The sequence below is a fragment of the Gobius niger genome (genome assembly GCF_951799975.1).
Source record: "Gobius niger genome assembly, chromosome: 6".
Taxonomy (NCBI): Eukaryota; Metazoa; Chordata; class Actinopteri; order Gobiiformes; family Gobiidae; genus Gobius; species Gobius niger.
In genome coordinates, this window is record NC_136857.1 from 21,976,205 (window position 1) to 21,999,319 (window position 23,115).

Sequence of the window (23,115 nt, forward strand, 5' to 3'; positions counted from 1 at the left end):
CAATATATTCACCCATACTTGGATCAATCCAGGTCTATAGCCTTTCAAAACAGATCTTACCAGTCTACCCTCTTCGTCCATCATGGCCTCCTCCTCATCCTCCAGATCCTCGTTCAGAGCCAAACGCATCTCAGGCCCAAGGTCCTGGAGGGTCTTCAGTCCCGCCTTACACAACTGAAAAACCAAGTACATTTTATTTGAAGCTGCACTACGTTGACCTAAGCAGCCTAAAGGTGAGTGTAACGCCTCATTTGAAAGCTAAGACCTACAAAACTCATCTCAATGGAGCTTCTTTCCTCACGTGGTTGTTGTTCTCACAGTTTTTCATCACTTTTTTGGTTAGTTTTTGTCTCTTTTTTCATCACTTTTTCATAAATTCTTTGTCACTTTTCCATCACTTTTTCAGCACTTTTTTGTCACCTTTTTTCTTCACTATTTTGTCACTTTTTCTTACATTTTTTGTCACTTTTCCATAATTTTTTGTCACTTTTTCCTCAATTTTAGTCACTTATTAGTCACTTTTTCAGCACTTTTTGTCACTTTTCTGTTGCTCTTATTGGCAGTTTTGTTGCCGTTTAATCCCACTTTTTCATCACTTTATCATCACCTTTTTGTCACTTTTTCATTCCTTTTTTGTCACTTTTTTGTTGCCATTTTGACACATTGTCAAGAAGCTTTTAGATTTGGTTGAACTGGAGAAAATGTGCTTGGTTCAGGTGGAGGTTATGAGGTTAAATAGGTGCAATGGTGCTGTAGTTTGTTACTGACCTGAATAGCAGATGGGTTGGTGTCCTCCACTTCACCTTCCAGATCCCCTTTCTCCTTCCTCTTCCGGAACTTTCTGAAATAATCCTGGATCAGGAAAGTGGCATAGAACTTCCCCACAGTCACCTCCTCCCCTAAGAACCAAGAACAAGAGAGGCAAAGACGCAAGGAAAGAGACGGGTGAGGTTAGATCAAAAGAATTCCCTTGGCTCTGAATGTTGTTTATTAGTTTTACAAAAAGAGTAGTAGTAGTAGTAGTAGTAGTATTAGACACAACAGTAGCAGACAATGTTAGTTTAATATTGAAGAAGTTAATTGTTCAAAACAATGATTACAGGCGTGCCATGCTTTGTCAGTAGAAGTTAGTTTAAGATTATTTAGTAGTACATGCATTACCTTGATTGGGGGGGGCTGACCTCTGACCCCAGTGGTTAGCCGGTGTTAGCGTGTGTTAGTAAAGAAAACACCAGTACCTGTACCTTCATGTGGAGGAATCACCTCATCCAACAGCTTGGGTTTCATTCTCTTCCAGATCTTCTTGATGATGGCCCGCAGCTCCTCGTTCTCCACATCCGGGTTACCTGCAGATATCCACAGGCAGTTGGTCATGATCTGAAGCTGCTTTTAGATCTGGTTTAGCCCTCGCTAAAGACACAATTTTAGCCTTGTTAAAATCAACTTTGTCCCTGGTTCAGTTACTTTGTAGTCCGGGTTTAGACCTGGATTTGTGTTTCCTTGACTCATTCCAGGAGGAGCTCAGTCCAGTCGTAGCCCAAGGTTTATAATCCTAGTTTTATTCCCAGTTTAGGCTATCTACCTGGACCTATTTCTTCACACTCTGGGGGCCCCCTGTAAATCTTTGGAACACCAAGCATTGGGAATCCCTAAAATTGTCAAAGTTTCTTACTTTAGTTCTGGTGTGGGCCTGGATTGCTAACAAATTCAGCCCAGATTAGTTGGTGTGTCAAAAGGAGAGGGTTAGACGAGCCAGGATTCACTGTGCACTCTTTTGAAGGAAGGAGAGCAGAGGAGGAGGTTTTTCTGAGCTGGACGAGTGAGACCCATACCTTCTGTCTTGATTTTCAGAGCAGTTCGGACCAGAGCGAAGAGTGTGGCATTAAATGTGACCATTCCATCACTGTTCAGTGGCATGTTCATGGCGACCAGACGCTACAAAAGAAATAAAAGCTGTATTGTTATTGCCACATGGATATATATATATATTTAGACAGTGGTGGTGAAGAGCAGATGGACAGGCTGTGATTATACTCTTTGTTTGATCTTTTGTTTGATCTTTCTTTGACATTTGACATTCTTCAAAGCAGACATGGCGTTACCTTGCAGGCGACGCGATGTGGACATAGTTTGCCAAAGCCAAGAGGTGGCTGGATCCGTCTGAGAAGCGCAACGACGTCCAAATGCTTAATACGACCCCTGAACGAAACAATTATAAGCCGCAATGCCATGTCACCATATACGACAGCATATACGAGCTAAACATTTAAGTCAGACTATATATGTTTAGTTATTGTTTCTTACTTGGCCTCTGGGTCGTACTCGGACCAAATCCTCTTGAACTCATCCAGATGATGGGGACCCAGAATGGACCAATCACGCGTCAGATAGTCAAAGTTATCCATGATGACAGCCACAAACAGGTTAATGATCTGTGAGGGAGTTTGGACCAGGTTTAGTCTTAGATGATTCCAGGTTTGTAATATTGTATTGTTTGTATTGTAAAATGTGTAACTTAATCACTGTTATTTGTACTATTTTAGCTTTTATGATGGAATTAGAAAGTAAAAATGAAACTAAAATGGAAAGGGATAAACAACCTGAACGCTCATCTTTCCAACTCAAACGAGACCCAATTCACACATTTGGGTCTTGGTCCTTCCATTGAGGACCACTGTCTATTATTATAAGTTCAGTCCCGGTTTAGAGAAAGCATCACAGTATTAATAGCAGTAGTTGTCGTAGCAGTACCAGAAAAGCGCAGAGCATGAAGAAACTGATGAAATAGACAATGGCAAAGTTGCTCCCGCAGCTGAACTCCTCTCCAGGTTCGCCGTCGGACTCCGGGTCACAGCGTTTCCCCGGCAAACTGGCCAACATGATCTCCTGCCACGCCTCCCCAGTGGCGCACCTGAGCACACAGGTAATACATAGTCACTCTATCTACTCTGTGTGTCCACTATTAATACATCCTTTGATCTCTAATTTCACCCCCCCCCCCAAAAAAGGCCAAATGGAAAAATGAATTTATATATATAATGAACACCAGTCTGTCTTCATTCCTTCAAACAAAAAACAGCAATAGTATTTATGGGAAATGTTTTCTTTTAGAGGACACTGTTTTAAGCTCTTAACTCCTGCCTTAACCAGTTCAGCTTTACCCAAATCTAAAAGGTTACAGGCAGTGTAACAGCTCATTTGAAAGCTAAGACCTGCAAAAGTCATCTAAAGGGACCCTTTTCCTCGCCTTGTTGCCACTTTATGACTTCTCTTTTTTATTGCTTTTTATGTGTGCATTTTTTTCCACATTTTCTTCACTTTTTGGTCGCTCTTATGTGGCATTTTCATCCTCGTTTCGTCTTATTTGTGTCGGGATTTTGACACTTTTTTCAAGAAGCTTTAAGATTTAGGTAAAGCCAAACTGAAGAAAATGTGCTCAATTCAGGTGGGGATCAAGAGGTTTTTAAGGGCTGTACTTGGTATAATGAGAAAAGAAGGAGTGAGCAGTGTGGACATTAGTGGTACTGCAGGACAAACTCTCGCACCTGAAGAGCAGCAGAACGGCCTGTGGAAACGTCTGGAAGTTGTTGTTCCTGTTGATCTGAGTGTGGTCCTGCATTGCGATTTTACCAAACGTCTAATTCATAGTGGTCGGAAAACAGAGCGAAACACAAAAAAGAAGAGTTCACATCCTGTTCAAGAATAGAATTTGACTAGATCAGTCTTCAGTGTGCGGCCTGCATACCTGCATTCCGATGACAGCGTAAATGAAGAAGATCATGGCGATGAGCAGAGCGACGTACGGCAGAGCCTGAGCAAGAGCAACGGGGTTAGTCTCGTTGTCATTCAGTATAAAATGAATACCATCATCACCAGCAGTTCAGATCTCATTGTAGTATTGCTTCACTTCTATATTTAGTCTAGACCATGGGTGACCAAAGTGCTGCCCAAATTCCAAGGTCCCGCCAAAAGGGTGACCGACTTTTGTGGCTGCTCATGGTTAATCGTAACTTAACTTGTCCCCTTCATTCTCAATGATAAGCCCTTAAAGTATGGATGCAGTACACTTTTTGGCCACCAGCGTCAAATTGGGGGCACTGTTTTGCTCTTCCCGCAAAGTTAAAGAGGGGGTATTCTGCTTTTTTCAATCACATAGCACCAGTCTATAGCACATTACAATGATGACCAAACCTTCTGTTGGTCTGTAAATGCAGTAAATTAGAATAACTGCTTTGTATAAAATTGCTCTCTCAAAATGGCTGTAGTGAATGTCTTGAAATAGGCCTCTGTCTCTTTAAGAACCTCTGAGCCTTTCCGACACGCCCCCTCCACAGCTGTCTGTGGCATCAGTGGGGAGGGGGTTCTGCTGAGGAGCAGTGGTTGGTTACTCGGCTGGTGACGAAAGCTCAGAGGCGTCTCCAGGAGGTGGGGGCGTTCCTAGGAGGACTCAGGCAAACCTGTCCCTAAAATGGCTGCCATCAGAGTTTTTACAGATTACTCAAAAATACTTGAATGTGCCAAGGCAACACTTCAGGCATGTTTTTAATGAGGGAATGACATAATAACATGATGTAAAGCTTGAAAAAGTCGATTTTGCATAATACCCCCCCTTTAAGGAAACACTGTTGGTGTTTATCAATCACAGAGCAATACATTGACTTCCCCAGTTTTCCAACTTTTATTGCAAAGGTTGTTGACGTGTTAAAAATTGACTTATAAATAAACTACTAAAACTAAACTTGAAATCGCTGTGTTTGGCCCACAGGCACATTTTCATTTTAGCCCTTGGAGACAAGAAGTTTGGGGACCCCTGCTCTAGCTTGTACTTGGTCATCACATTCAGTCCTGGTGTGTTTGTCCTGATTTTCTCACCTGGAGAGACTTGACGAAGGTCCAGAGAAGAGTCCGGATGCCTTCCCCTTTGCTCAGCAGTTTGACGAGTCTCATCACACGAAACAGACGGAAGAAAGTGATGGACACACGCGAGCTGTCCTCCGAACTCTGGACAAGAAAAATATTTAAGTGATACCTCTACTTCATTCAAGGTTACACTGGATATTGTACATTAATCTATACTTTGCATGAGTAAGGAAAACTCAGGGACAATTTTGGCTTTCATAGAATAAATGTTTTCAGTTGGGTACTTCCATATGAATGTAGAAAAACATTAATCACTCACGCTAAATTCTGTGACCACAATATCCACAACGCTCCCCACAACGATCAGAGCGTCAAACGAGTTCCAAGCGTCAACAAAGTAATGCTGCCAGGGGAAAAGCACAGAGCAAACACCGAATAAAGATGGTTAATGCTGCGCGGTGGAACTAGGATTGTAATATATTCTCCCATGCTGCAGAGTTAATACAGGCATGTAGGTCATTACCCTCAGATTTAGAGCCAGCAGTTTGAGCAGCATCTCCACTGTGAAAAGTCCCGTGAACACCATGTTGAGAATGTCCATGATGTAACTGAAGGTCTTTGACTGCTCGTAGTGCTACAGGGGGGGAAAAAAATTAAAGCAATTAAAATTAAAATCTATGTCTGTGTGCAGTGGTGAAAGAAATAGTCATTCTTCACTCAGATTGTCAAAAAAAACAACTAATATAATAAAAAAAAAACTAATATATCAACTAAATAACTGAAATATGGCAACAATATGGGATTTTTTTGGGCATTTTTGGGCATAAAAGGCCTAATTTTTTATGAAAACATAAAATGACACATTTAAAATATTTCCCTATTCACCTGCAGTGTCTCGCCTTAAACAAATTAATAAATAAAATATAATAAAATAAGGTCTGTCATTGCAATATCTTTTAAACAAGCAAAACGGAAAGATTAGAGGCCAAATGACATAGTAAGAGCATCATGTCTTAAAAAAACATAACTCAAGTAGCAATGATGTGACTCTTTACTGCCCCCCTCTGGCAGCATGTCGCTCACCTGCACAGCCAGAGTGACGGTGTTGAGCAGGATCAGGACAAACATCACATACTCGAAGCCTGTGGAGTTGATGATGGCCCAGAACTTGTACTGAACCGGGTTTTTGGGGATGTACAGCTTGAGGGGCTGGGCCTTTAGGGCGTACTCCACACACTGGCGCTGAGCGAGAGAGAAGGAAAAACAGAACTTTTTAACATCCGAAAGGCTTTCCACAGTGAGACACAAGGAAGGAGGAGGAAGAGGAGATAATGTTATTACAGTACAAATAACAGCAATATGGGATATATTATAATTATATTAAACTGTCTTTGTTATACCTCTTCATATCATTATGTGTGGGCTGGTCATGTTTACCTGGTTTTTGTCGAGTTCACAGTTCTTGTACTCCTGCTCTCCTTGCTCCCTGAAGGTGATGATGACAAAGCCCACAAAGATGTTCATCATGAAGAACGCGATGATGATGATGTAGACGATGAAGAATATAGAGATTTCCACTCTGTAGTTGTAGATGGGCCCTGAGTTCTCCGAGTTGGCATCAATAGCTTTGTACAGCAGCCTACAGGCAAAAAGAGTGATTGAGATGAGAGTGTGCACAGAATATAAATCAGGACTAACCCTAGGATTAGTCCAGGTCTAGACCTGAACACAACCTGATTCATTCATTTCTAACTCAGGTCACTCTGTTAGTTCTAAAACATGATTCCTCAGTGGAGCCTAATATTAGTGAATCTTTTATGAAGCAATGAATAACTTTTATGAAGCAATGAATAACTTTTATGAAGCAATGAATTGCTCCATGAAAGTAAATCTTTACTCTATGATGAAGTAGTAATTACGAAGGCTGCACAATATATCGCAAAAAATTAGGTGATGCAATATCCGTATCGTAAGAAGCCACAATATATCACAACATCATTAAAGTCATCTCACTGAGATTTTTTATATGTTTTATGAGACTTTTTATATGTTTTAGTAAAACATTTCTTAATTTTGTTAAATTTCCCCTTGTTTTGATGAAAAACATTTAATTTGTGTTTAATTTGAATGGAACTTGCTGTGTTGAAATGGTTTGGTAAACTATCGCAATAATATTGCATATATTGCAATATTGTACCACGGTATTGCATATCGCAAGTGACTTCAATATCCTGCTGCCCTAATAATTCATCTAAAATCATGACTTCATAAAAGTAACTCATGACCACAAAACAGCAAAAATGCAGGCCTCCACTGTGAGGTCCCGACAGCCGCAGGCCCCACTGACAGGACGGGAAATGCACGTCACTATCGACTCCCTGATTGGTCGGATTCACACTAACACCTGAAAGACAACTATTTTAAAGGGGCAAGATCATAGACTGTAGAAAATAATGGACGTCTTCTCCTCACTCCTCCCCGTTTACCAGAATGACCACGGCCGTGGGGCAATTCATGGCGGATTTACAGGCTCCCCCTCCCCAGCTCTGACGAAGCATGTTCCTAAAAAGGACATACGGGCGGGATTTTCACCGTAGACTCGGCCCTTGCGTGACGTGTAGCTCGCGCTGCTCCAATGCTAACAGTCCGAGCCTCATTAAATACGAGATTTCAAAAAATCATATTACGAAAACCAGCCTGGTTTCATATATTGTTATTAACCCAGCGTTATCTCAGGAGGAAGATCTAGCCTAGTCTAGCGTTGAAACAATTGAAACCAGGCTTTAAAGTAGTTTTTAACGTGTCTAAAGTCCAATGCTTTTCAATGGGGGCCTAGCGGCGATATGGAGGTACTGCAGCAACGGCGGAGCAATGGCGGCCCCCACGTTTGTGGTCAAAAAGCAGGGCAGCCAGCGGCCATTGGGCAAGATGCAAGTTAGCCATTTTATACTCACTACTGCCACCTCAGGTCACATGTGTAACTGCACCTTCTATATTAAGTTTGTGCATGACGGCACTTCAGACCCGAAGTAAAACTTTTTAAGTGACAGAGCAGGATTTTGGAGGCAGTTGTGATGAACAGGTCTGGGCTCATTCCTCACATTAGGACATTGCTGGAACATGTAGGGGGAGGAGAATACTTAATTTAAAAATGTTTAAACTCTGTATAGTCCCTTTAAACTCCACTATCCTCCTTAAAGCTGGGGTAAATGACTTTTTGTTGTTGAAAAGTAAATTGGTTTTGACCATCTCAGGGTGAATTCTAAACACAGCAACAAACAGATCTTGTTAAATTGTCTTCACCTAATTATTTATTGAGCGATAAAAGATAGAAATACCACTGTAAATTATCTCTTTTTATATGGCACTTTTCCACCTACTTTACATCAAGAAACCACTCACCCATTCACACTCTCATTCATACGCCAGTGTATGCAGACACTGGAGAAAAGGTGAGTGAAGTGATTTGCTCAAGGACACAACGGCAGCATGCATCTGCGGGACAGCTCCACTTTGTATTACAGTTTGGAGAAAGTGCCCATTCTTTGAAAAGGGTGAGAAGGGAATACTCACGCGGGCCAGCCCTCGAACGTGGACACAGTGAACAGAGCCATCATCCCCATCAGGACATTGTCAAAGTTAAAGTCACTGTTGAGCCAGATTCGCTCCCGGACCATTGGCAGATTCACGTCTCCATCTTTGTAAACAACAAAAGTGCCTCTGGAGGGGAACACAGGGGCAGGAAAAACATACCAGTGAATGACAGTAGGAAATAATGAATAAAAGAAAGGTGCAGCTGGAGACATTGACAGGAGTAGCGTATAGAAGCTAAGGATTATTACAGTAAAAAGACAGAAAGAAAAAGAAGTCCAGAACATACTTGCATTGCTCCGGAGTGTGTTTGGCCTCATCTGTGCAGCGATAGAATTTTCCCTGGGGCAAGAAACAAACCAGGACGTAGTTGGAAAACATAGCACTCAAACATATTTCAAATCGGTTGTTCGTATTTGGAAACATGAAGTGGTTCTCTTCATGTTTGCAGCCTAACCTTGAATAGCTGGACTCCAATGCAGGCAAACATGAACTGCAGCAGAGTGGTGACGATCATGATGTTTCCGATGGTCCTGATGGCCACAAACACACACTGGACCACGTGCTGAAATAAAAAGGAAATGGGTGTGGATATCATGCTATTTTCATGACAAATCTCTGGAATAATCGGCCAACTTCATCTTTAATACAACACATATACTGTATTTACCTTCAGCCCTTTGGCTCTGTTGATGGCCCTCAGAGGACGCAGGACTCTCAGAACTCGCAGGATCTTCACCACAGAGATCGCACTTGAACTGGAGACAGAAAACATCAGCGTGCCACCTTAAATCTATGAACAAATTGGAACTCTTTGTCTTTATTGAGTGGGATACTGACTGGAGGAAGAAAGACACCAAGGACACGCTGACGACCAGAAGATCCAACAGATTAAACCAGTTCCTACAGAAGGAGCCCTGGTGCAGGAACGCCCCATGGACAGTCATCTGGACAATCAGACAATGTGGGCATGGTAAAAAAAAAAAAATCCAAACCAAAAACAGTGTACTTTTAACGACAACACAGTGTTAAATTGCATATTATACCATGGTCAGTAAGAATTCGTATGCTAATTGGTGTGCGTTAACAAATGTGCCACACACCCTTTGGACATTCAGTTGGCTTTATAAGATAATATTGTAGTTTTACAAAATAGTTACTGATTAAAGTGAGGGTCAAGGTTAGGACACTAGATTGTGTTATGATTAGAAAGGGTAGGAACTGGAGCAACTGGGTTAAAAGAAGGAAAGATGTGTTATTTCCATAACTGCACCGCTACAATTAAATCATGCTCTATATCAGGGGTCACCAACCTTATTTCAGCTGAGGGCTACTTTAAGAGCATTAAGTTGTTCGAGGGCTACCAGTTAAAAACAAATCCTAAAGACTTAAACGTACACTGTTCACTTATAGGATATTGACCCCATATTATGTTAAAATAGCTTTATTTTTCATACTGAGTCACAAGAACCGAAATAACTGTATTTTTAAGAATTAGATTCAAGAAAATTAAGTGTTTTACACTTTAGAAAAAGTCCCAAGGGCTACTGGACATGCCCCAAAGGGCCCCACGTTGGTGACCCCTGCTCTATGTCATTATCTGTTTCCATTAAAACAATTAACAAATGAGCTGCTTTATGAGCTGCTTTATTAGGGAACTCGCTTCAGGTAAAACATTCTAAAAACTGATATAACTGATGCCCCAGACTTAAATGACTCCCCACAAAAAGAATAAACGTGTCAAATTAAGAGTTTCAGTTCTTAGGACCACAGTATAAGCGGATCAAACTACTCGGATCCATGCATTATATATGTATTTAGAGCACAGACAGATGAACGCCGTACCTTGAGCAGAATCTCCACGGTGAAGATGGAGGTGAAGGCGTAATCAGCGTAGCCAAGAATCTGTGGATAGCACAACATTTTTGATTAACTTTAACCAGAGGGAATGTTCAAGGTTCCACAATTGTACTTTCTGAAACATACTCCAATTAGATTTTTAACAGGGGAATGCAAATGAGGAAAAATAATGACGTCATTGCCCTTTGTTGGAATAGCGGCTTGCTGCTGCTCACTATTAAGTACAATTTCAATAAACTTCCACCATGAAAAGGGGAACACTTGAGATCCCCATAGTTCTACACTTGGATCTATATGTGAAGCTGCTGTGACTTCTGAACAAGATATATAACGGCGATACCTATTATCTTCAAAACAAATACCGAATATCAAGTGCATTTAGTTTTGTTTTTATGAGGTGCTTGCAGTATATGAGAACCTAATTAGTTGTTCTGTCACTGTGTTCGTCAGCAGTTAGGCCTTTAATGTTACTGCTTTGAGAGAAATACAGTGGACCATCAGTGGAGCGTGTTCCAGCTGCTGCGGACACATGTCATCTACAGCAAACCAGAATTTAACCCATATATTCACTGACCCACTTCTCTCTGAGCCACTCTGAGCAGCAGATAGAGATCAGATGTAGATCACACCTGGACACTGGGTATATACCGACATCTGATTTGGAATAATAGAATAATGATTTTTAAAAAAGCACTTTTGGGAGGGTGTAAGTGTGCATATTCCAGAGGTAAGTCACGAAATGCAAGTCTTGAGTCAAGTCCAAGGTCCAAGTCCCAAGTAAGTCCAAGTCAATTGGTCACGGGGTCAAATCACGTCATTAGGGATTGGAATTAGGCCTAAATTAATAAGCTGCTTATTAACCTCTTAACTCCCACCTGAAGCACATTTCCTCCAGTTTGGCTTCTTGAAATAAGTGTCAAAATAGAGACAAAAAGAAGATAAAAACGAGAATGAAAGAGTGACAAAAAAGCCACAAAAATGCAATAAAAAAAAGTCAGGAAAAAGATCTGTTTAGCTTAGTGTAGGTCTAAGGCTGCGTTGCTTCTTCCCCTTTTTAGACTTTAGGCATGTAAATTGATTGTTACATTACAATTTTTTATCTTTTATTTTCTCATTATAATCTGATAATTGTACGTTTTAAATAAATAAACAAACAAAAAAGAAAAGAAAGATTTGGGTAAAGTGGAACTGGGGAAAATGCGGTTAATACCTTTAATAAACTGCTCATTATTTACTTCACAAGCACATTGTTCATGGCCTATTAACATAATACTTTTGTAAATAGTGTCATGGATTGCTCATAAAACACTTATAGGCAGATTACTAATGCTTATTTATGCCTTATTAGTAGTTATTAACGAGCACACCTTAATATAAAGCGTTACCTAGATACTCTTGAAAGATTTGCCAACACTTGTCTATCTGACACAGTCTCTCAGCTTTATTTCTGTCCTGCTTCTTTGGCATTTTTATGTTGATTATTATTCTAGCCTGCCTTGCTTTTATCCACTGGACCTGCACCTTTGTTTAAGCTTTAAAGGGATGAGACGCAAGTTGGTCATTTTTATGCTCACTACTGCCACCTCAGGTCTTATGCGTAACTGCAGTCTCTATATATAGCTCGGACCCGAAGTAACAACTTTTTGAGTGACAGTGCAGAATTTCAGGCAGTTGTGGTGAACAGGTCTGGGCTCATGACCCACATTAGGACATGGCTGGAACATGTAGGGGGATAAAAATAATAAGTTTTAACATTTTTAAACTCTGTATAGTCCCTTTAAGTAGTCATGGTTTTGAACTACCTCAGTTCTCGCTTCAACCCTACTTGGATTTTTCAGATTTATATGCAATAAAACACTAATAATGCAGAATTTAGTTTAGATCTGTTCTGAACTGTTTAAACACCTTTCAATGAGGGTAAGCATATGAGTAAAAGAATACAGTGTTATTGTCCTTAGTCATAATAGTGGCTTCTACTCAGTATCGCAGAAGCACCTTGAAGTGTGCGTTGAATGTGCACTGATTTAGTTCTACAGTTTGTAGTTCTGTACGTTTCTATAACTCACATTATTCCTAAAAGAGTGTGCTCTGATGGGGTCTTCTGCAGCCAGAGAACAGCTGCTGAGGATGATGAAGACCAGGATGAGGTTGGTGAAGATGTGGTGGTGGATCAGAGTGTGACATGCCACGCGGATACTGCAAGAAAAAAGGGAAATAACCTTGACATAAACCCATAAACACTTTGCAAATAATTAGCAAATAACCAAATAGCTCTCAGACACAAATACTACACGATGAGCTGTTCTGGTGAAAGCGTAATTCATGTCACAACTGTGAGACCTACGGGTTGGTTTTGCTGAGGCAGAAGAAGGCGCTGCCCTCTGGGATCGGAACCACCTTCTCTTTGGGAGGAGCCAGGTCGGCCATCTTCAACTGCACACCAGCATCTGCACCAGATTCTTTGTGGGGTTAGAAATAAAATAATAATTAGTAATATTGAAAACGTAATTATTCAGAGCTCACCATCTTCTCCTTCAGGGATCTCCTCCTCCTCCTCATACTCTGTGTCTTCATCAATGTCCACCTGAAAATAAGAATAAAATTACCTTGAGGCATTAAGTATAAATGTGTGACTTTCCCCCCTTATATAAACAACTAAATCAGCTAATAAATGCACAACAAAGAACTACAGAAAGAGGTGAATTAGCTACGCACTTTGACCTCTCCTTCTGCGCACTCCTCCTCCTCCTCTCCTTCCTCCTTCTTCTGACTGTGCACAGCAAAAAACAGAAAGTCAGAACCTTCACTTCAGTTATAGTCTTTTTCTCCCAATTTATTTTAGCTTTATTTTGAGACTGACTCTTTCTTCTTGTCCTCACTGTCGCCTCCGGCCAAGTTATCCACAGCGATGGCCAAGAACACATTCAGGAGGATGTCTGACTTTTCAATAAGGACGGTAAAAAATCCAAAATGTAAAAAAGACTAGACAAAGCCAGTGGACCAATGGAGTTACACTATGAATAAGGATCTATTGGCGTGAAAGAGATTCATTTTGTCATTTGTAACCTTTGTAATCTGTTTGGAGGATACAGTTTCCGCAGATGAAGAGAATCACAAAGTAAACACAAACGATCATTCCTGGAAACACTGGTCCTCCATACGCCATGATCCCATCGTACATAACCATGTTCCAGTCCTCTCCTGTTAGGATCTGTACACAAACAAGAAAGAAGAGATTAAATATTGATATGTTTCAAATATACAGCATATTTATGGAGGACACGGACAGCTGCTATGCTGAATCCACCGGACTAATAGATCGCAATCAATACTGACTCAATCCCGTTCTCCTACTTTTCCTTATTCATCTGCTGCGCCTTTTTCCACCATTGTGCAGACACATCACCCTCATGTCTTACTATGCCCTTTGCTGGGGTCGTATTCAGTCTATTTGAATAAAGATCCATGTGTGAGTGTTACCTGGAAGCAGGTGAGCAGGGCCTGTGGAAAGGCATCGAAAGTACTCCGTTTGGTCTGAGTTTCATCAAAGTTGAACTTTCCTCCAAACAGCTGCATCCCGAGCAGCGCAAAGATGATGAGGAACAGGAAGAGGAGCAGCAGCAGCGATGCAATGGACTTCATGGAGTTCAGAAGAGACGCTACCAGGTTTGACAATGCCGCCCAGTGTCTGTGGTAGAATTTAAATAGTATTTTATTACTATTATTAAAAAAAAATTGTAGTAACGGTAAACCTCTCCCGTGTGATATGAGCCCTATCACTAGCCTGTGCATCCATGGGAGTAAATATCTGCTCCAGTGTGGCTCTCCTCAAGGCTTCTCTTGCCGTCAAAAAGGGTCTAAGGACGGGGGATGCCTGAGGCAGATATCCAGTGTTTGTTTCACTGTCTGGTGTCTGTGTCATTGTTGATTTCCCAAACTGTTCTGAGGCAACTGCCGTCATAATGTTGGGTTGTACAAAAAACATTTTGGTGATTTTAGAGATATCTAATAATATGATCATTAAATCATTAAGGTATATTGTACACTGTATTTTCTTTTTAATTACTTATTTTAGGGGGGAAAATAAGTTGATTTTTGGTTTTGCTACTTAACCTCACATGAAGATCATTCTTGATCATTCTAGTCCTTCTCACTAAATGTACATTTTCATAGTTAAATAAAGTGGCCTTATCTTGAATTTTGTAAATATCAAATGTAACGACTGAAACAGGAAGAGTTTCTTACCGTGTGACCTTGAAAATGCGCAGCAGCCGGACACAGCGCAGCACAGAGATGCCGAGGGGAGGCATGATCTCCAGCTCCACCAGAATGGTCTCCATGATGCCTCCACACACCACAAAACAGTCAAAGCGGTTAAAGAACGCCACAAAGTAATGAGCCAAACCCAGGCTGTACATCTTCAGCAGCATCTCCACAGTGAACAGCGACAGCAGCACTTTGTTTGCAATGTCTGAGGAGACAGGGAGAGGATAGTACGTTTTTAAGATTTAAATATTAGCTCTAACATATTTTCTTCTTCAGGTCAATGTCTTGTCATGAATCCAATGCTTCAGGAAGAATAATTGTTTATGTAGTTTAATATTTGGTAGTTCATACCTTGTACTTGAGTGAGCCATTCAGGTTGGTTGTAGTGCTCTGAAGCCGACAGAGACGTGTTGAGAAACACCAGCAGCAGAACCAGCCAATAGAAGGTGGTGGACTTCACAGCAGTCCGGCAGTTTCTGCGGCACACGCGGTTCCAACGGCGGAAAACACGACTTTACACAAAATACAGAAAGATGAGGTTTAGGCCATTGGAAGTAAAGCAAGAAGATTAGATAACTGAGTGAACTCACCAGCAGGGGATCTTCATCATCCGAGCACTGGAATCACAGAGAAAAAAGTATATTCAAAAGGAGAAAAGTATCAGCAGATTTGTAAATCAGTTTTAACATGTTACCAGCAGGCCTGACAGCAGTTGTAGTGCTCCTCATCAATGTTCTCTGTGTTTGTTGAGGCCGTTTCACTCGCCGGCAAACTCGCTACAAGAAAAAAAAAAAAAAAGGTTTACAAATCAACAAGGGGACACGGCAGCAGAGCTTCACTCTTTCAATTCTCGATGTACCACAGCTCTCCCAAAATCACACAAACTCATCCATACAGCCAAGATGTTTGAGGTGTGGGAATGAAAATCGATTGGCAAAATTAGGCCTCTGGCACCTTAACCAGACCTTTCATGACCTAAAGATAGCTTCGTGGTTACCTAAACTGATATCTGTTTTACGAACTACTTATATAAGGTTTTGTAAACAAACAACTGATGATATAAATAAGGTCACTCTACTCACTGTTGATCTACTTTGAGCTGAAATGACCAATGTTTGACCCCCACATGCACAGCAGAATTGTAATTTAAGTCTGATAAAGTTACAGAAGTAGATTAAACTCACCATGTGTCTCATTGGAGTGACTGAACCATCCAAACTTCTTCTTCTTATCTGATAAGTCACCTAAAGACGGATCTGACAGATGCAAACCGTTACAAATGTGCAATGGGCTTAAGGCTAAACCAAATAACCCATACAAAACCCCGTCTCTAAACCAGCACTAGACCCTGGCTCTCACGTGGATTCCCGTCCTCGTCCAGGTCGTCCATGTCTTCAGCCTGAGTGATCCAGTCCATGTACCCGCACAGGTCCTCCTCCATCTGCTGCTTCTCCCGAAGCTTCTGGAAGTCTCCACGAGCCTTTGCCTTTTCTCTCTCTTTACTGAACTCTCTGTAAGAAGAGAAAGGAATTTGTTGAAGATTCAGGAGGCTTTGTCTGGGTTCATACTGTACTTACAGTTTTCATCCAACCACTTGATCAAAAGAACTTAAAAAAATATTGAGACTATGGAACGCCTGAACCGAGCGCATATTCTCCAGTTCAGTTTTACCCAAATCTAAAAGCTTCTGGACTGGAGAGTATACAGCCTATAGGCAAGAGTAACGGCTCATTTGAAAGCTAAGACCTACAAAACCGATGTAAATTGATCTTTTTCCTTGTGCTGTTGCCCTGTTGTCATTACTCTTTTTCATCACTTTTTCGACACTTTTTTGTGGCTTTTCTGTTGAATCTTCATCACATTTTTGTTTGTTTTTCTTCACATTTTTGTCACATTTTGTCACATTTTTGTCTCTCTTTCGTCACATTTCCGTCACATTTTTGTTTCTTTTTCGTCACATTTCCGTCACATTTTTAGCTCTCTTTCGTCATATTTTTGTCACATTTTTGTTGCATTTTTGTATCTTTTTTGTCCCATTTTTGTCCCTCTTTCGTCACATTTCCGTCCCATTTTTGTCCCTCTTTCGTCACATTTCGGTCATATTTTGTTGTATTAAAAAACTATTTTTCTTCTTGAGAAGCTTTAGGATCTGTGTAAAGCCAAACTGGAGAATATACACTCGGTTCAGGTGGCGCTTAAGAGGTTAAATTCCTCATTACTGAGGGAGTACAAACCCGCTGAGGACTCCCAAAACCAGGTTCAGGACAAAGAAAGATCCAAAAATGACAAGACTGACGAAGTAGACCCAGGGCAGCTCAAAGCCTATGGCATCGTTCATCTGAGGAAAAAGAAAAAATAGTACGTAATTAGTCAGTCCAGGTTCCCATTTCATATTGCTTTCTACTTGATAGCTATAACCTCTGTGTTTTGACTAACTACTTGGTAACACATTACGATCTCAGTCCTCGCTCTGATAATTGTGCGTTGTATCTGAGCGCATCACACACCCAGTACAGCACGTCGGTCCAGCCCTCCATGGTGATGCACTGGAACACCGTTAACATGGCGAAGAAGAAGTTGTCGAAGTTTGTTATCCCTCCGTTCGGCCCGTCCCACCGGCCTCTGCATTCTGTCCCGTTCACCAAGCACTCCCTGCCGTGTCCCGCGAACGCACAAGGGACAGGCTCGTCCTCCACATAGGTTTCTGCAGGAAGAATCAAAAAGTATTCTGAAAATGTGGCATTCTTTTACACATAAACCAACAGGTACAGGTTTATCCTCTGTGAATCTTTTAACCCGCAACTGAACCAAGCGCATTTTCTCCAGTTCAGCTTTACCCAAATCTATAAGACAAAAACACGATTAAAAAGCAAAAAAGATCCATAAAAAAGTGCCAAAGAAGCAACAATAAAGTGACAAAAACGTGCTGGAAAAGCAACAACGACACAATAAAAAAGCGACTAAAAGCGATGAAGAAAGCAACAAATAATGACAAAAACGAGACAAAAAATCGCTGCGAAAACCAGACAAAAAAATTGAAGAAAACAGGACAAAAATTGAGAGGCAAAAGTCGGATATGACGAAGATGGTGTGAGTTTTGTAGACAGAGAAGCTAGTGGTTTTACAATGACAGGACAGGTCAACACAAATGTGAAATAGCGGTTTCAAAGTACCGTAGATTCTGGACAATTGAGAGCACCTGAATATAAGCCGCACCAACAAAATTTATAAAGACGCAGCTGTCCACGCTGTTCCAAGAGCATTTGAAGCGGTGTTTACACACACATCCTGCTGCCCCCGCGGTGGAGGAGGACAGCCATAGAGTGACACATGACACAATATTCAGTATGACCATAAAAATCTATAAGTAAGCTGCATAGGTTTATGAGCCGCAAGGTTCAAAGGGTGGGAAAAAAGTAGCAGCTTGTAGTTCGGAAATTACGGTCAAAAATACTTTCGATAGATGGCAACAACAAGACGAAAACAATCTGACAGAAGATAAGGCATCAACATGTACTTCTTCAGAAAGTAATACATGAGAGCGTTCGAAACTGTCAAAAATACAGAGGACAATGAAGAAAATTTGTTGTCACCTAAACTCTCTAAATTGACAACACGGAAAGGCTACATTCTTGTTAAGCAACGTTACATTCAGGAAAACGTTTGATTGGAATTTATAAAAACATTTCGAGATACGATTGGCTGTTAGCAGAGTTTCAGACAGTTCTGCTTTTGAACGGAGACAAACAGCAGGAGTGGCAGGCAAGCCAGGGTAGGCAAACTAGCATAACAGCAAACAACACTTTACCAGAGGCTAAGTAGTAGCATGTTTTGTGCATGCGTCCGATGAACAACTCCAGTCCGATGATGGCGTAGATGATAATGACAAACAGAACGAGGAGGGCGATGTGTAAGAGAGGAACCATGGCCTTCATGATGGAATTCAATACAATCTGTAAACCTGAGAAAATAAACAACATCAGAACAGGACAAAGGCTTTTCAACAAGTTTCTGTAGGAACAGCAGTAGCAGCACTTGTAGAGTTTAGAGATAATAAGTTTTAGTACTTACTGGGTACTCCCGACACTAGCCTCAGTGGTCTCAGGACTCTAAAAGCTCTTAAGGCCTTCACATCGAGTCCTCCTGGTTTACCCGGCACATGGTGAGTCTGCTCTCCGGATTTATGTGTCATTGTCTCCAGAACCACACTGAACAGTCTGAAAAGGAAATACAAACATAAAAAAGACAAACCAACCAAACGGATAAGAAGAAAAATACTTCTGTTTGTGAAACAAGCATGAAATTTGGTCCAAGTGTTCAGTAAAACCCTCTCTGTTAACAAATAACTATGTTCTACCAACTAATTTATATGTGGCTATTAGACAGCATTTGGGAAACTAAACTAAACTAAAGTAAACTAAACTACAACTAGCACTAGTCTACTATTCTGCAGAAAGTAAAGTAGTACAGCATTAGTAAAGCAAGATAAGCTGACACTGAACCCCAGGCTGAGTTACACAGCAGTGAAGACACCAGTGTGCCCTGTTGTGCAGTGGCATTCACAGTATGTGTAAATATACATATATATAATTATACATGTTGTAAACCACGATCTAAATTGTGTATTAAAAAAGATTAGGTGAAAGTACACAACCTTGGTGGACTCCAGTGGTTGCTGAGAAGGATTTAAGGAATTAATCCAAGAATAAACAATTTTCCCTAAAAACAAAGCAGAACTAAAGATGAATGTGCTTTTTGTAGCCACTGTTGAGTCTGGTCCACAGTGTCAGAGGAAATAAAACTAACACAGAGAGAATCAGGACTAACACGGGCTGGTGGCTGCGTTTATGGCTGTCAGATATTATATTGTGTTGTTGCAGTAATGCAGCGTGAAGCTAAAGGCAACTGCTGCCCAGATAAATACCAGTTCACCCAGAGAGAACATAATATTACAATGAGAGATATTTAGCCGTCATGAGATTTCAAATCAACGTTCCACTCTCCAAAAACACGTCCGCAAGGCACTTTAGAGCCACATTTAACGGTAATAGAGTACACCACAAAATCAAACGACAACACAAAAAAAAGAAGCAATAACATACAGTAACAAGTCATTTTAACTGTTATCTGTCTTTTACTTTCTACATGTTTTTTTTGCTGCTTATTTCAGCTAGCTTGCATAACGAGCGCAGTGAGGTACTTTGCAATATCCTGTAGAATACTTTGTGAAATTAAAACAATGGCAAAACAAACGAATGCCATAAAAAAAGGTAAAGGCGCTGTATATATCTGTCTTGTTTGTTTATACGATATAACGGATGGTGGATATATGGATGCTGTCTTCTATAGTGTTTGAGTGTCCACCTGTGTTGGCGTTGCTCACGTGGGACATGAGCTGTAAAAGCCACAGGGAACTGACAGAATGGCCCTATCCCATGACTCAGAGATGAGACCAGAGTTAGCACCAGCTGTGTGCCCTTAATGTGCCCTGAATGTGTCCGATGCCACACGTCACCTGGAAGTACTATTCTCACTCTCATATGCTACTACCGCTCCTGCAATTACTACTGCTGCTGATCACTGCGAGGATGGAAGTACAGTTTTAGTTGAAGTCACGTAGGGCTCTCCTTACTATATTTCCTGCTAGCCCCCCACCCCTTCCTGTCCGTGGTCATAAATAGATTAGCTTATTACTTTTATGTAATTATAAAGCAAACGTTGTCTTAAACGAACAAAGTACATTCAGTGACCATACTCATGTAGCCTTGGACCAGGCACAGATGGTCCAACGCCGGTTGCATGAATGAAGGGGATTAAAAATCTTACAAAAGTGATGTTCAAAGCTTTAGCACAAGGCACACAAAAAACAGCTCTGGACAAGGAAAGTAAATCAGGATTTTTATCTTTGACATAAGTAGAATTTTCTAGTGAAAATGTTGTACAATAAATACATAGCAGCATGCAATTTGTATATTGCAAAACTAGAACTAATTTCAATTACTTACTTTTATATAATAAAACAAATGAAAATATTCTGAGTAATCTTAGGGTTTAGGAACATGAGACCTTTAGTGGGTATTATGCTTTGTGCAGGTATTTGGTAATAATCTCAAACATCTTATCACTATTTTACAATCTGTTGGTTAAAAAATTAAATATCCTAAATAATAAATATTATATCTAAAACAACTGAAACAAAATCCAGCAGTTTCACTTCCTGATTTTCAAGCACTCTCCCCATAAGTCCCTGCCTGCCACTCTCCCTCCTCTTGCTCCTCTTCGCTGCACAGCTGTTTCAATAACGAGAAAAAAAGTACAAATAGAGAAGCTATATTGCAATGAAAGAAATACGTTTAGCAAGAAACTGAGAGGTGAGGAAAGGATTTGCTAAGAGTAGTCACTGGGGAAGAGCCAGCGATTACTCAAAGATGCCCGAGTGGCTCAAAACAGGTGTGTTTTTGATGAGAGAACAACATTGCAACATGATAAAAAGCTCTAAAAACGTCCATTTTGCTTCGTAACGTTCATTGTGTCAACATCTCTCTGCTTAAACATAGTAAAACAAATGCTTCCCACTCCAGTACCAAAAAAGTACCACACAAAACAATGGTTACTTATTGCCACAGGAGTGGCTGACAATGACAAAACTCCAAACAATAATTGAGATGAACCAAAACTGAGATTGCGATTTATATTTATATCCTAAACTGTGTAACCAGAAACTGTCTCCTGAAGCAAATGAAAGCTATTATTACAAAAAGGTCAGAAATTGCCACAAGGTCCAAACCAATAGGCTGAATTGATTAATTATGCTAATATTAGTCTCTGCAGTGAAGCATGTGCCCCTAGAGATGTGTTCATGCTCCCACAGTTACAGCTCAAAACAATCATGAAATTAGACAGGCTCAAACTGGTGTGTCCTTAGGAGAACTTACCCAACAATGACGATAACAAAATCCAGTAGATTCCAGCCGTTCCTGATGTAAGAGCTCGGGTGCATCACCAGCCCGTAGGCCAGGATCTTCAGGAAGGTCTCAATAGTGAAGATAATCAAGAACACGTACTCTACCTGCTCCTGTAAAACACAGACCAAAACAAAATACTGAGACCCTGGTCCCGACCACAACCATCATCCTACGGGAGTTTAAACTACACTGGAATAACACAGTTCAAAGTATTGAATAATCCCAATGCACTTCTTCCATTTTGCTGTTGGCACAACATATGCAACTTTAATTGTGCATAAACATATGTTCTCAGCCCTGTTTATCAAAGCTACCTCCACATGCCTCTTCACACAGATATAAGTAGTGTTTCATCCTCAGAATAGTAACAGTGAGTGTGTTTGTGTGTGACCCGCTCAACAGAATCTGGAGCATCTCTCAGATTAACTCTAATCTCTCTGTCTCTGAGAGCAGCATCCGACTGCCTCTGTTCGCCTGTCCTCACTGGGCTGGACAACTAGTAACAATTCATGAGGCAAGAATTATGAGTGTTTTAATGCTTACTACTCCCTGATGAAAACTGACACAACTGCAATTCAGGCGGAAGCTCTCGTTTGAAGACATAAATTTGGACATGTCTAACTGCACCACACCGACTGGGGCGGATTGTGTCGTCCTTTGCTGCTTTTGCCTCGGAATTTGGGGTTTTCATAAGAGCTGCGAGGTTTATTGATATCGAATCAAGGTTTTGATGACTAACCTCAAAAGGCTGAGATTTTTATCTAGTTTTTTTCTTCTGTCTCTGGCATTTAAGTGACAGATGTTCACCAATCAGAATTGTGGCGCCTTGTGATCTCAGGTTCAGCTGCAACAGATAAAAGTTCTGATTCTCCATGAAGCAGATTCTAAAGTGTTTAGACAGACGCTCTGTGAGTCCATCCCGGATTTTATTATTATATTATTATTATTTTAGTCACGTAGCTGTCCCCCAGAGGTACTCTGAATGTCGAGGAAAGGTGGAAGCTGAACTCCTCCAGAAATGGCACTGTTTACATAAACTAAATATTTTTGAAAGTAGATTATTGTGACCTTGAAAGCCACTAAATTTCAGTTTTCTTCTAATGTGATTCATAATATGAATCACACATACGACACCAGCATGTGGAACCAACATTCCACATGCTGGTGTCGTATGTGTATTCTGCACTATATTGTTAGCACACTTGTGCAAGTTTTCTTTATGTTTATTTGTAAATGTATATATATATATGTATCTCTTGTATGTGATGTTCTTGCCTTTTTATCAACATATCCACATATGTTGTTACTCTGTGAGTGATTATTTCGTGTCGACACGTCTTCTGTGTCGACTAACTGTGAATATTTTAATAATATTTTAAAATGTTTGTATCATGTTGTCTGTTCACGTGACATAACGTCACATGACTTATGGGTATTTAACTTATTGCCTCTTTAAGCCCTGATACTGTAATGCTGTGGAATCAAGCCCTCTTGAATAAAGGACTTTTAGTTTTACCTTCGGAGTGCTTCGGATTCTTGCTCACTCTACACTATTTTTGTATTGGCTTTTTTT

The 23,115-nt window shown here is 40.6% G+C and overlaps 1 protein-coding gene across 1 annotated transcript in view; it reads right to left on the bottom strand.

Annotated features, from left to right (window-relative positions):
* Window positions 1-23,115, bottom strand: part of cacna1fb (calcium channel, voltage-dependent, L type, alpha 1F subunit) — a 36,576-nt gene that overhangs the window by 4,778 nt on the left and 8,683 nt on the right. The window contains exons 5-42 of the mRNA XM_079557532.1: window positions 21,513-21,652; window positions 18,649-18,794; window positions 18,386-18,538; window positions 17,085-17,281; window positions 16,812-16,915; window positions 15,937-16,088; window positions 15,762-15,833; window positions 15,272-15,353; window positions 15,168-15,194; window positions 14,929-15,089; window positions 14,557-14,782; window positions 13,792-13,999; window positions 13,402-13,522; window positions 13,172-13,247; window positions 13,027-13,081; window positions 12,835-12,895; window positions 12,656-12,758; window positions 12,378-12,507; window positions 10,297-10,356; window positions 9,292-9,398; window positions 9,122-9,209; window positions 8,909-9,016; window positions 8,741-8,793; window positions 8,434-8,580; window positions 6,298-6,499; window positions 5,944-6,102; window positions 5,384-5,494; window positions 5,180-5,263; window positions 4,873-5,001; window positions 3,746-3,811; window positions 3,546-3,637; window positions 2,752-2,911; window positions 2,305-2,432; window positions 2,103-2,199; window positions 1,833-1,935; window positions 1,239-1,346; window positions 769-899; window positions 61-174 (exon numbers count right to left, since the gene is read on the bottom strand). Of these exons, the coding sequence (XP_079413658.1) occupies window positions 61-174; window positions 769-899; window positions 1,239-1,346; window positions 1,833-1,935; window positions 2,103-2,199; window positions 2,305-2,432; window positions 2,752-2,911; window positions 3,546-3,637; window positions 3,746-3,811; window positions 4,873-5,001; window positions 5,180-5,263; window positions 5,384-5,494; window positions 5,944-6,102; window positions 6,298-6,499; window positions 8,434-8,580; window positions 8,741-8,793; window positions 8,909-9,016; window positions 9,122-9,209; window positions 9,292-9,398; window positions 10,297-10,356; window positions 12,378-12,507; window positions 12,656-12,758; window positions 12,835-12,895; window positions 13,027-13,081; window positions 13,172-13,247; window positions 13,402-13,522; window positions 13,792-13,999; window positions 14,557-14,782; window positions 14,929-15,089; window positions 15,168-15,194; window positions 15,272-15,353; window positions 15,762-15,833; window positions 15,937-16,088; window positions 16,812-16,915; window positions 17,085-17,281; window positions 18,386-18,538; window positions 18,649-18,794; window positions 21,513-21,652 (4,461 nt within the window). The remainder of the gene's footprint in view (window positions 1-60; window positions 175-768; window positions 900-1,238; window positions 1,347-1,832; window positions 1,936-2,102; window positions 2,200-2,304; window positions 2,433-2,751; window positions 2,912-3,545; window positions 3,638-3,745; window positions 3,812-4,872; window positions 5,002-5,179; window positions 5,264-5,383; window positions 5,495-5,943; window positions 6,103-6,297; window positions 6,500-8,433; window positions 8,581-8,740; window positions 8,794-8,908; window positions 9,017-9,121; window positions 9,210-9,291; window positions 9,399-10,296; window positions 10,357-12,377; window positions 12,508-12,655; window positions 12,759-12,834; window positions 12,896-13,026; window positions 13,082-13,171; window positions 13,248-13,401; window positions 13,523-13,791; window positions 14,000-14,556; window positions 14,783-14,928; window positions 15,090-15,167; window positions 15,195-15,271; window positions 15,354-15,761; window positions 15,834-15,936; window positions 16,089-16,811; window positions 16,916-17,084; window positions 17,282-18,385; window positions 18,539-18,648; window positions 18,795-21,512; window positions 21,653-23,115) is intronic.